Raw genomic sequence first — 14,631 nt, 5'->3', positions numbered from 1 at the left:
ATTGAATCTATGAATTAACTGTATTCAATTAGGAGGCCACATTTAAAATCTCGATGTTCGAAAGTTTATATTGACCTTAGGTTAGCCGAGTTTGAATCTGTGTCATGTGCGTTCAACTTGTCACAACTCAAGAAACCAGATTTGTGACTCAATATTGACGACACTTTGTCAGAAGGTTAATGTTTGCTATATTAAGGCTGTGTTCGATTCTGAGTCACATGCGTCTTAAATAAACGTAACGTGATCACATCTTTCATAACAAATAATTAATTTAACAATTCGTACAACTTGGTTGATATAGGCATTTCTATAAAAAAAAAGGTAGATATATAAATGCATACCATTATACATATCCAAACACACATTTGACACACACATACATATTAATATAGCTTTTATTCATCTGCATATATTACAAAATATATTGTAAAAATACAAGTTGATCGATTAGCATATAATATAGTTCCTTTTACACATTGTTAAAATTCCTGGATATATTATAGGTGATGTTATTATAGAGAGATATCAATGCATAACATAATATAGACACAAACACACATTCCACACACACTCATACATACACAGTAATCTGGTATGGTAGAAACAAACGTTTTACTTCCAAAAAATATAAATCTTTAATCATAGACAAATCAAATGACCATGATATTACATATTTCAGGCAAATAATACAAATTACAGTTAGATTACACCAGTGGTCTTCAAATAGTTTTACAATTGCTTAGTTAAGTAGATCCTTTTCTTGACCTATTGTTTTAGCTTAAATTTCCCAAGCTAAGCGTGGATTTTTCTTCAGCCCTCCTTTTGAAGGTAATTAACCCTTTTTCTTGCACAAACATATATACTTTTAAGTTCTATTATGAGAATGTTACCATCAGTAAGTTAAATGCTTGTACACCTAAATAACATGGTTTGACAGGAAATTTCAGTATAAGTATATTTGCGCTCATTGTGACCTTAAAAATTCAATTACGTAAGTTACAATTCTCTTTTTTTAAATCTTAAAGCTCATTCATTTCATTTATCTTCAAAAAAGGTTCAGGTCTTAATTAATAAAACAAAATACCTTTCCTACGAATATAGTTGCTGGGATTAAACCAACAAATAGTATCACAACCATAAACCTTTTAATTTTCCTTCCCAAGAAGCTAAAACATTAGAATTTAATGTTTGCAACCAGCGTCAATTAAATTTCGTAAATAAAACAGTTACAAAGATTAATGAATGAATTATTATTTCAAACCATGATAAAAAATACGTCCACTTTTAAATGTCATTAAAAAAAATAACGCTCAAATTTCATTTACAGAACATAATATTTGGAGTTAAATTAGCTACTGAGCAGATATAAACTATCATATAAGGATATCATGTGACAGTTGACGACTGTGGAGGTTATATTTAAAAAATACTGTCAACATATAGATGTACCAAATTAGCGAAAGTTATGTGAAACTAGTATAAAATGTTGTTTTGTCAAGTAAACAAGAATCAACATAATATATAAAAAGAATCATTATTGTTAATAAAGTTCAGTTAAAATACAATTTAGAAGGAGACTCCGTTTTCGATCGCTTTGAGTCATCTATATTGAAATCAGTTTCATTGCAGTAATATTGTGTTACTGTGGAGACAAAATATAACATCAAATAAAGACGAAACAACAATAACCTAAATAAAAATCAGTTATTGTCTACAACGTAATTTATTGAAGTATACACATAAGTATAATGTTGAAGTATTTCATGAGGCACATGATATATAGATCAATAACATTTATTATATTTTTTATGGTTATGAGTTTGTGTCAAAGTGATGGATAACGCTGTTTACTCCCTAAAACAAGTAGGTCAGCGCCAAGGTTACCATTTTTGTATAAAACGGACCGTGTTGAAACCTCTATTCGAGCCAAGGCAGCGAGCCGAACCTTTGTGGTAGCGCACAAGTGAATATCCCATTTCTGGCTTCACGGGATAGTGCAAGAGAGACGGACATTTGGACATTTGTTTTCTCTTGACAGATTATATTTTGTGTTGGAGTATCTCGTTTATTTTTTTACTGATTATTTCTTGTCTCAATTTCTTAAAGAAGAATTACATACAAATAAGAATAAGATACATTTACAATACAATATATATAATTATTTAATCAAGAATAAAAGATGTTATATGCTACAAAAAGACTTGTTGCCTTATTTTGCAAACTGATGAATAATCTACGAATCTGGGACATTTAAGTCACATCAAAAAATTACACAACGCGACTTAAAACGAACTTTGAGAGCCACTAGATTACATAACGGCTGAAATGCCACATATGTTAATCATTTTTAGCGCCGTGACGCAGGATACTCACAAGGTGCAACATAATCATTTTTGGCGCCGTGACGTAGGATACTCACAAGGTGCCACATAATCATTTTTGGTGCCGTGATCAGGATACTCACAAGTTGCCACATAATCATTTTTGGCGCCGTGACGTAGGATACTCACAAGGTGCCACATAATCATTTTTGGTGCGGCGTGCCAGGATATTTAAAAGTTTGCAGGCAATATCTATTTTGGAGCCGTGTGACAGCAGCAGACGACCAGAAGCAGTAACATTTCGTTTTTACAGTGGGACGCTACGATAAACAATAATAACCATTCATCGACACGCTAGGAAAGCAGACGACATTAACAAACTTTCTTTCAGCAGCAACTACAACAACAACAACAACGACTTGGGCGACGGGAGCAGCGGACAACCACCACAACGACCGGAAGCAGCGACGAACATTTTGTTTATATTTATTATATAGATTTAATAAGTTAATAATTGTTAAACAAATAATTTTTATTATCTAAATATTGTTTTTATAATTACAGGTCACGCAATTATCGGTGGAGCTCTCCTGAGAAACGTTCACCGGAAGCTGAAAAGGGCATTTTGTCACGTGAACCGGAGTCAGGTCAGATTTTTTTTTCTATCTCAGTTCTTTCGACCTACTTGCCAACTTGTTAAAGACTCATATTTAAGGTTGAGCTGGTTAATACCCACATTTTTAGGTTACGCTGTTAAGTATTTATATTTTAGGGTAAAGAAATAAGGTTACGGTTTTAAGAAAAATAATCTAAAGATGGCCACTGGATCGCAACCAACACCATTTCAAGTACTGGCTGAAAGTCTAATTAACTTACCGGACACTTTATATGCAAACACAGCTTTAATACAGTTACCACGGTTTTCGGGAAAATCGTCGGAATTCCATGATTGGACATTAGAACTAAAGAGATTTTTTATGATTCATAATTGCGATGAGGCCAGGAAAATTAAAATAGTTTTTCAGACGGCCGCAGGCCCAGTCTGTGAATTTTTAAAGCGATTTCTAACCACAAACCCTGAAGTTAGGTACATTGACTTAAAAGCTGAATTGAAAATGCGATACGGGGATATAACTTACCCACAATACGCCTTAAAGCTATTGAGGAACGTTAAGCAACGTACAGGGGAAAAAGTTGCAAATTATGGGGAACGCCTATTGATGTTAGCTAGGGATGCATGTGAGGGTGAACTCGATGAGAGGGATCCCATGCAACGAATTTGAGTAGGCCAGTTCTCTGATGGGTTGATTCATCAACCTGTGAGAAATAAATTAATAAGGAGTAATCCGAGTAATTTAACGGAGGCCGTTAACATTGTTCTTAAGGAGCAAAATATCTTAAAAAGGGTAAACATGAGGAAAGGTCACGGAGAGTATAAGTCACATGATCATGGTCCACAACCGATGGAGATAGACCATGCGCGTCCGACGCGCAGGTGTTATAAATGTGGCAGGAAAAAACACATAGCTAAAAACTGTAGAACAGTTAATGCAGTCAGTCAACAAAAGGAACTCGATAAGCAGAGGAACCAATAATACACGTGTCATTCAACAGGCCATTTTGTCAGAGATTGTCCTCTTAAAAAAGTACTACCGAAACCACGTTTGGAATTAGATGATTTCAGGAACAAATGTCATAATTGTCTTTCAACCAACCATTTTATTAAGGATTGTCCGAAACCGATGACAATTACAGGTTCTCTAGCGCACCATTTTCATACGCAAACTTTGAAAGCAAAACGTTTAAACCGGCAACGACCTTTCGACGCAGGCCAACCGAAAAGAACAAACTAGGGGCCACACAACTTAAATTACCAGAAGATCCTACCTCGTGCTTAATTATATTAGAAAATGTTAAAGTTAGGGGATTAATCGACACAGGTAGCGATATAACTATTTTGAGTGAAAAAATATTTAAACAAATTTCTCCGCGTAAAAATATGCGTAAATACTCATTAAATAGTCAAGCTGTAAGCGGCGACAGTCTCAAAGTTTAAGGTATATCAACACTTTCATTCACAATAGGGAAACAGAAACGTGTACACGGTTTCGTTATTATAAAGAACATTAACCGAAATTGCATAATAGGAAGAGATTTTCTAAACAGATTTAGCGCAAGAATTTATTTTGATTTAAAACGAATTCGAACTAATAATGAAATGATTCAAATTGAGAGTGATATTCACATAGCGTCATTGGTACGCACATGACGGTCAATCACAATTCAGCCATATACTACGCTTGTCACAAAAGGGAAAATCAAAAACCATAACTCCACGCTTGAAGGCGTACATAGCTTAACACCGATAACAGACTGTCTAGACGATGAACCAGGTTTACAATTAATGGATACGATATTGACCGTGTCAAACAGCAATAAAATACCAATATGCGTTGTTAACAATACCGGAAGAACAATACGATTACGAAAAGATTATATTATCGGAAAATTAGATAAATCAGTCGAAGTAAATAACGTTACGTCTTCTTATGATAAGCAGTTTAAGGAAAATGATAAACAGTTTAAGTTTAATTGCAATCCGAAATATACGCACTTAATTCAGCCGATATTGAAAAAGAATACCGATTTATTTGCACACACGGATAAAGATTTAACTCCGACTTCTGCTATTAAAGCGACTATCGATACAGGCGATCACAAACCTATTAAGTTAAGACCGTATCCCACACCAATCAAACATAGGGAAATAATAGAAAATACAATTAAGGAAATGCTCGAAGCGGAAATAATTGAACAGTCAAATTCTCCTTGGTCTTTTCCAGTAGTATTAGTAAAGAAATAAGATGGTAGTCTTCGTTTTTGTGTAGATTTTAGACAATTAAACAAAATAATAAAAGATTATGCCTGGCCTTTACCTCGCATAGACGAAATCTTACCACTATTAGGAGGGTGCAGTTTTTTCACAAAATTAGACATGAAGTCTGGGTTTTGGCAAATACCTGTTGATGAGAAATCACGCGAAAAACTAGCTTTTACTTGTGCAGGGCTAGGACTTTAACAATTTCGTGTAAAACCATTTGGGGCAAAGATATCTCCATCAATATTTCAAAGACTTATGGATACCGTTTTGAGGGGCTGTGAATCTTTTGCTATTCCATATCTCGATGATATTATAGTGTTTAGCACTGACGTCAATAGTCACTTGACCCACATTCAAACCGTATTTGATAAATTAAGACAGTATACTCTGAAATTAAAACTTTCGAAATGTAGCTTTCTTGAGGAAGAAATAAATTATTTAGGCTTCATATAAAACAAACATGATAACAAACCCGACCCAGAAAAGGTCAAAGCAATTAAAATTGTTCCTCCACCACAATCTGTTAAAGACTTCAGGTCATTTGTTGGTATGTGTGTTTTTATAGACGAATAATACCAAACTTTTCTCAAATAGCGGCACCACTGTTTGCTCTTACAAAAAAATATGCCCGTTTTAATTGGACATGCGAATGTCAAAGCGCTTTCGACATGTTAAAAGAACGATTGACAAGCATTCCAGGACATGATGTACGACTTTCGACTGACGATACGACTATGGACATTGACAGTTATCACCGGGTTGAGCATCGCACAGCCCATTGTAAGGAACAACGTAGTTTGCATACCCATAAACAAATTTTCCGCAAAACAGTCTACATGGACAATAAGCTTTGTACTAGATCTACAACCGTATGACGACGTCTTAAATGCATTAAGAGCGGACTTGACTATTGTAGAAAACTTATCGACTTCGATGACGAACAAGTACCTACCCACTAATGCATATAAGTTTCTAGAATTATATCTAAGTTCTATTCAAGGGTTAAATGCTGAAATTCAGAAACTATATAGTGTTTACATTCAGCTTTTGCACAAAGTAAATTCAAACAAGTTTATACGTCAGAAACGAGCTTTATTTGATTTTGGATCAGGTATATTAAGAGCAGTTTTTGGTGTTGCTAAAGATAGCGATATTAAGCAGATACGTTCTGTTTTAAATACCCTTCATCAGAGACAATTACGTTTAATGCATGTTAGTTCTCAGTCTTTAACGCTGTTGAATCTTACCCAGCATGCTATTAAGGAAAATCGCAACTCATTAAATGACGTAATAAACACCCTTAATAAAGTTGAAGTACGATTACGTAACGTGACTGACGAGGTTAACGCCAGGTTACTTGAAACTAATAATTTCATGGTATCATATTTTCATATGGACCTTCTTATTCAAGAAGTGAGGGATTTAATGTCTCGAGCAACCCTTATGTTTGAACATTTAGATAATCAACTCACTGCCTTAAGTTTAGGGCATTTGTCACCAAATTTAATTCCTCCTTATCAGTTAAAGGATTTACTTTTAGAAATATAAAATGAATTACCCCCATTGAATACGTTACCGTTTGATATCGAAAAGGACATTTTGGAGTACTATAAATATCTTCCAATATCGGGCGTTATCGAAAATAACAAAATGGTTATGGTAGTAAAAATACCGCTAAACGAGCAATATGAATATTACCAGATGTAAAGCATCATTAATATTCCGCTCACATTTGCTAATACGACAAAAAGCCAATTAACGTCGAATATGGCCGTAGCGAAATATGACATTCCATACGCCGGTATAGCGATAAACTCGAAGCAAACCAAATATGCATTACTTGAGACAGGGGAAATAAATAGTTGTGTTGGGGCACCATTTTGTCAATTAATGAAACCTCTTTATCCGATTGAACTATCAAGCACATGTTTTGTTCATATATTCATGAATAAACAAGATTTAATAGCTGAAAATTGCAGGGAATTGGTTAAACCCAATGTACAGCTACCTTACGCCGAATATATTTCTAATGGTGTTTGGGTTGTGGTGACACCAAAATCACTGAGGTTATCTATCACTTGCAAACGTGAAAACAATTTAGAGTCGAGTTGGTCAACGATTAACCCACCGTTTGACATAATTACTATTCCTCAAGGCTGTACGGCAATAAATGATCTAATTACCTTGTCAGCTACATTTGATTACCAATCTACCGCTACTATCACTGATGATTTTGTACAAATCATGAAGAAAACACTTAATATATCCTCATTATCTATATGGAAGGAGTTCAATGAAAAAGTGATTGATTATGGGACGATTGAAATACCCAAAACACTCCCGTCTGTAGATTTTATTCCCATGGATTCTCTGTTAGATGAAATAGAAACCGCTAGGGGATATAGCACGAAAAATAAATTGAACATGCTTTCATTCATTACTACGGGTGTAGTAACGTTGATTATTATAGGTGTATTAGCCTATGTCATTAAGGTCAAATGTAGAAATAGGTGTAATCGGAAATTCCTTAAGAAATTTGGGGACTTTGGCAAGAGGTCAAGGACTGAGATGGGTCCTGACGAGGTTTTGATGGCGAGCATGAATGCCTCAGCCCCGGTAAGGGAGAACTTCACCGATATGATGGGGCCATCAAAGAATAAAACAAACCTCAATTACATTGCTTTGTATCCTAAAACTCAGGAGACCGAAACTTAGGATTTGTTTTACTATGATATGTTAATTGTATGTCTGTATATTTGCATAAACCGAGGAACACTGGAGACACGTGCAGGGCGACCATGGTTCATCACTAAGCTGCCAGGTGTTATGACATTCTTGACCGGGCGACTTGTGCAACGAAGGCGATTAGTGAACCAAGTGACATTTGTGGGACGTGTAGACTCTTGACATAAAAGTGAACTTGTGTGACTTGCAAAAGTGTTCCCATTTATAATAGGACTTTACATTTATGATAGGACTTTACATTTATGATAGGACTTTACATTCATAGTAGGACTTTGTTTTATAGTAGGACTTTGTCTTGTTAAATGACTCTGTGTATATAATAGGATATTGTGTTTGTTATAGGACTTTGTGTTTATTGTAGTACTTTATACTTAATTATATCCTGATAACATACTTATACATTGAATGACTTTGTGTATGTTTGTATTATTATTTAAAGTGACACTTTGGTGTAGGGTTTGCATTTTCATGATATATTATTTGATATGGTGTTTCATGTTGATGAAAATTGATGCCTTGTTGTTTGATATGCATTGTGACGACATAGCACACGACTTTCCTGACATTGACTTTGAGGACGGTTTGGAAAAAGAATTAAACCCTGAATTATTTTTCTTAGAAAGGGGCGTATGTGACACTTTTTCTGTTTAGTCATCACTATCCTAATAACTAGATATGCATTGTCACTTGGGGAAATACATTAAGGAGAACAATGACGTACATTTGACCATATCTTGCGGTCAATAAAGTATTAATTATACACGAACTGCTTATGTAAACAGCTTATATAAACAGGTTAAATAAGCCTATATAGTAAGAAATAATTTAACGACCAAAAAGTGATAGGCATTGTTATAGCCCGTTTATAGTTATATTTTTTATGGTTATGAGTTTGTGTCAAAGTGATGGATAACGCTGTTTACTCCCTAAAACAAGTAGGTCAGCGCGAAGGTTACCATTTTTGTATAAAACGGACCGTGTTGAAACCTCTATTCGAGCCAAGGCAGCGAGCCGAACCTTTGTGGTAGCGCACAAGTGAATATCCCGATTTCTGGCTTCACTGGATAGTGCAAGAGAGACGGACATATGGACATTTGTTTTCTCTGGACGGATTATATTTTGTGTTGGAGTATCTCGTTTATTTTTTAACTCATTATTTCTTGTCTCAATTTCTTAAAGAAGAATTACATACAAATAAGAATAAGATACATTTACAATACAATATATATATAAACATTTAATCAAGAATCAAAGTTGTTATATGCTACAAAAAGACTTGTTGCCGTATTTTGCAAACTGATGAATAATCTACGAATCTGGGACATTTAAGTCAAATCAAAAAATTACACAACGCGACTTAAAACGAACTTTGAGAGCCACTAGATTACATATCGGCTGAAGTGCCACATATGTTAATCATTTTGGCGCCGTGACGCAGGATACTCACAAGGTGCAACATAATCATTTTTGGCGCCGTGACGTAGGATACTCACAAGGTGCCACAACTTGTTTGTTAATACATGAACTTACAATTGTCGCAAACCTGTTCGTTCTACTAACACTAACAAAGTCATGCGCAATTTGCCGTAATGACGTTAATCGTAACAACTGAGTGAATTCAGTTTTGTACGTGCCGAATATGGCAAGTCGGGCCCATTCTAATATGTTCAATTTATCTGTATAATTTAATATACAACAGCACTATGATAGATGAATCCAAGTCCAATGTAATATTCGTGTCCATCTAAGTCTATGCTCAGATTCTTTTCTAACAAAGTATGCGAGCTATATACTGCGAGCTATCTGCTCATCAAACAAACATCTCCGTATTCAATTTTTAGTTAGTAAATATAACTCCGTCCTCGCACGTGGTCATTGTTTGTTGGCTGATAAACTTTTATGCTAAATAAATCACGTAGTAGGAATAAGCCTAGATTACATTATACTGTGTTTTGGTGTTGATTAGCGAATAATTCTAGAGGTATGGGCATTGCACTCTGATAATTAATCATTTTGATGTCTATTATGTATATTAATAATTTTGGCATCTGTTAGGTATATGAGCCTTAAGGAGAATTATTTTCGTAGGTACACGTCATATTGCTGGTCTGCAAGCAATACATCTACACATTATGTTTTCATAATTGCACTCCGGTAATTAATCATTTAAGCATCTGTTACATGTTACTTCGTTGGTCTGGAACAAAATATCATATGCGCCTGCATAGGGCTGGAACGGAATAACATACGCTCATGCATGTTTGCGTTTTGTAAGGAATACATATTAAATTTTGCGTTTTCTTTTTGATGTTTTACGAAATAATTTATGTCCGTATGCTAAAAGATATATTTACTATATTTTCAAAAGTTAAATTATAATATATATAATATGAATACGAATTTTACATAAAACTACATTTCATTATTAAATGTAAGCGCTATTAATTTTGCTTTTAATATTTCGTATATTTATATAAGTTACTGAAATTGGAAACGCAATAGGCGGTACATATCAAATCAATACATTATAGCACAGCTGACATTAAGCAAAGTAAATTATTATCGACTTAGCCGCCTATATCAAAATCGTCTGTGTTATTTATGTCGCCAACATCAGTAATTATTTGATGATAGGTGCTCACACAACTCACACAATAACATAACATGGGACAAATTATGCATAATTACGTTCGGTTCTATAGAATATGTTAGACAGCTTAGTTGTAAATCAGTCATTACAAAATAAGTATCACCATAACTTATTAATCCGTTTTCAGTGTTACCAAACCTTTCTACCTTTATATTGAATGATATTTCAAAAAGTATATTTTACTTCATCTGAACTTTTAAACCGGACGAAATAAAAGACAGGAAATTATTATATCAAGATTATGAACGCGGAGGTTAGAAATAAACAAGTATATATGACCGTTGACATTAATAAAAGATGATCTGGCTAAACGTTATTGGGATAGAGAAACATAGTACAAAAAATAAGTAGAGAAAATGTATTTCGTTTCATGTTATTGAATAATTGTGTTCTGTTAAAATAAGATCATCATACAAAACAACTACATGAAAGGGCCAAGTAATTTGAAAATATAAATTTATAACAGTGAGTGGTTAAAAGATTAGTAATTTCTATTGATTATGGCCGAGGAATAAAACATATAACAAACTTTACGACCTTAGAAAAAGAAGATGACTGTATAATTTTTACAATATTCAATACCGTGTTAGCATTAAAATAATGAAATTCAATATATTGTTAAAATCTTTTCAAAAACACTTCACATTTAGGAACATTTGCGAAGACACATTTATCACATGCGATATTAACTCCAAAACGACAAAAAAGAAAGAATAATGGCCCAATAACGAAGACAACATAACAATTAAAAACACATGGAGCATAATAATTTATGTTATGAAAGAATTAAGGCGGGAGCATTTATATGATAAAAAATAAATATAACACCTGTCGTTCAACTAGTGAAATGCAAAGGCTCAGTTTGTAATACATCTTAATAATCATAATCTTTGCCAAAAATACATATTACAACAACTACTACATACCTACAGTAGAGAGATTGTAGTATCATCATTCAATAAATACAACAAAACAAAAAATAAACAATACTTATAGTAGCATTTAAAGTTTGACTCTCACAATTTTAATGAATCAAGCTGGATGATATGTAAGAACCATACACTACATAGTTACAGACAATCATATTGAACTTACAAAGCATACAATGGAGTAATTGAATAAAATCATTTAACAAGCAACGTGAAATTTATACATATCACATAGAAGATACCACTTAGATACAAATAAATCTTCCGAGCGCTTCATGTTAACATCTTCAATGAATATTAAGTCAGCATTCAATTGAGTCTCTCGCGAATATATTCTTTCACTTTGGAATTATTCTTGAAACATATTTAAAAATGATCTTAAATATACATAGCATGAACGTTCAATCTGCTTCAAAAGTACGTGGTTTGCCAATTACAGATTCATAAAAGATATTACGGGAATCATCGAAAACATTATGTACAAAAATGGTAAAAAAGACACATGGTGTAAATTGACTTTTTTTAACGGTTACACCAGTTTCATCCTTTTTCGTGTAAGTTTGTATTGTGAAGGTAATTGGTCGCTTAGTCTTAAGTAAAAGACAAACACTTTGGGAGATCATTATTCATACAACACAGTCAAATGCAATTCTTTAAGAAACAAATCGGAAGTGGAGATGGGATGGAAATCAAATAGTGGAGAAAATAGTGCGTTATTGAAAATTGACAAATTTACACACATTTTGTACTTTTTACAAGTGTGTTCAACATGCAATGCAGGCATTCATAACATTGCAACCTGTAGCTATATACAAACGTATAAAGTATGATATATACTCATTTTACGTCACTGAAATTTACCTATGCCCTGATTTCTATTAATGATTTTGCATTTCATTGTTAAAAACCGTCAATTCGTAAACGTTCGTAAAACAGCAATTATCAAGTGTCTTGATTGAAAATTTGGTTGTGTACGTTTTTGAAATACATGTATGTTTACATTGCATCATCTTAAAAGCGTCATTAGTGTTGACGTTTATTAATAAATGTTAGCCAATACGCCGCATTTGATTCCTTATTTAGTAAGTTTGATAAGTATATTAAAAAGTATTGTTCGTTTACGCGTCATTCTCATTTGTATTCATATGCTTTTAATTATATTCTTCTTGCGACATTATAGCTAAGTTTGTTTGAAGGCTTTGGTTTTCTTTTATGCATATGTCCAACATGCTTTTGAGAACCCGACCGCACTGCCTCTGGTATTTTCTAGTTCGTATAAATGGAATGATACTTCCACGTTTCGAACCGATTTTGTCATATCTGCTATAAAAGAATTCGAAACCTTGCAGTATTGCATGCGACTGGGAATTCATTTTAAGGTAAAGATCTTCAATGTCAATATTAAATCGGCTAGACAGAATTGTCAAAGAGTTGGAGTCAATTCCAAGCTGATACTTGTAAAATTTAACTTCTTTTCTTAAAATGTCAATTTCTAATCGTTCATTCTGCACTCTGTTTGAGTTTATGGCTGCCATTGCAGCGCACTTGGAAGTGTGGCCGATTCTGTGTTTGAGTTGTTTGATTTTTTCATTCACAACTTCGTTGGAAACAACAGACAGGGAAAGTACTAAGGCGGCCCGTTTTTCAAGTTTTACCTTGTCGATAAGCATGCTGGACAACTTTCCAAAGTCGAAAACATTTACATCATGGCTGTTAACCAAAAATATACGTGGATTTTCTATATTTGCTTTCTGGAGGTTTTTAAGGTTTTCATCTTTTATGTTATCAATTGTTTTTTTCTCCTCTTCCTTTGTCAACCCACGCCTTTTTCCCTGTTTCATATTGTACAGATCGCTATCTACTTGTGTTCTCACAAAAAACAAATTTGCGCCTGGGTATTGTTCAACTATTTGTTTTGCCAGCCAGGTATCATTTGTCGTATACCGCTTTGAAGAAACCAGTATGATAAAATCATACTGTTGAAAAATTACCTGCTTAAGATAGGTACTCTGCGGAAAGTTTGGGGTTCCGACTCCGGGTAAGTCCCACAACTCAAGGTTCCTATTGTTGGGGTGTGGATAAGGTGTTGGTTCAGAGGTTGTTTCAACGCAACCTGTCTTTGCGGCTCCCTCGTCATCATCTTTCAGATTTAGCAATGCATTGATCAGAGTTGATTTACCACTACCAGATTTACCAGTAACTGCAATTTTTATTTTGATATCCTTCCACGCAGTGTTAATTTTGTCAAGCCCCGTCATAAGTTCTATGTATCCACATTGATTAAGTACTTTTTGATAATCCTCGAACTCCTTTTCAGTTACCTATATTTTTACATGAAGAAAATGTAGTAAACATTTTGTAATTCATAATCCAACGGGGATATGTACTTTAAATAACATGCTTTAAATAAAATGAGAAAATCACAATTCAAACTTACAAGGTCTTCATTTTCAATGAAATCACTCCCATCTTCAAGGTCACTTAAGTCTACAAAAAAATCACATAATGATATTTAAATACTTTAGGTAATCGATAATGTGTATTAATAATATATATATACACATATAATTCAATAGATGTGTACTGAGTCTGTTGACAGCGTGTAGACGTTTAAGCATTTATACAACGGTTCTCTATTTCTATTACTATGAAAAAGTATAACTTTTAATTGGCATAAATACAGTCTTATATACATGTTAACATTTAAATTGTCAACAGTTTAACAACTTGTGAATTGCCAATATATACCACATGAGACAACAATGCACCGCATTGTAATATTTTTATGTAATGAGTTCGTTGAAGGGACTTAAGAATGTCATACAACTATTTGTGATATGTATGTCGTTCAATGTTACTGTTTCGGTGGCAAAGTGGCAAATACCGTACTTTTTAAAATTTGAGCGGCTTGGTTGTTGTAATTAGACGGTAACAAAATCGCGGACTTATACTAAGCTCATTTGTTAAAGACTTAAAGTAGAAAGTATTCTTAAGAAAGCCATCCGCAAAAAAACGCGTGTTATATATCAATTACCCTTTTATTTGTATGTTAACACACATAGCCATATGACACCATATTAGGTAACGTTATTTATGACGTACTTT

General features: G+C 33.8%; 1 protein-coding gene across 1 annotated transcript in view; it reads right to left on the bottom strand.

The window, feature by feature from the left end:
* LOC127852481 (interferon-inducible GTPase 5-like) overlaps window positions 1-13,784 on the bottom strand; it is a 29,296-nt gene extending 15,512 nt beyond the window's left edge. Inside the window, exon 1 of the mRNA XM_052386437.1 lies at window positions 13,518-13,784. Coding sequence (XP_052242397.1) covers window positions 13,518-13,784 — 267 coding nt within the window. The remainder of the gene's footprint in view (window positions 1-13,517) is intronic.
* Between the last annotated feature and the right edge of the window lie 847 nt (window positions 13,785-14,631).

This window comes from Dreissena polymorpha, chromosome 12, assembly GCF_020536995.1.
Source record: "Dreissena polymorpha isolate Duluth1 chromosome 12, UMN_Dpol_1.0, whole genome shotgun sequence".
NCBI lineage: Eukaryota > Metazoa > Mollusca > Bivalvia > Myida > Dreissenidae > Dreissena > Dreissena polymorpha.
This window is presented reverse-complemented; position numbering and strand designations above follow the sequence as displayed.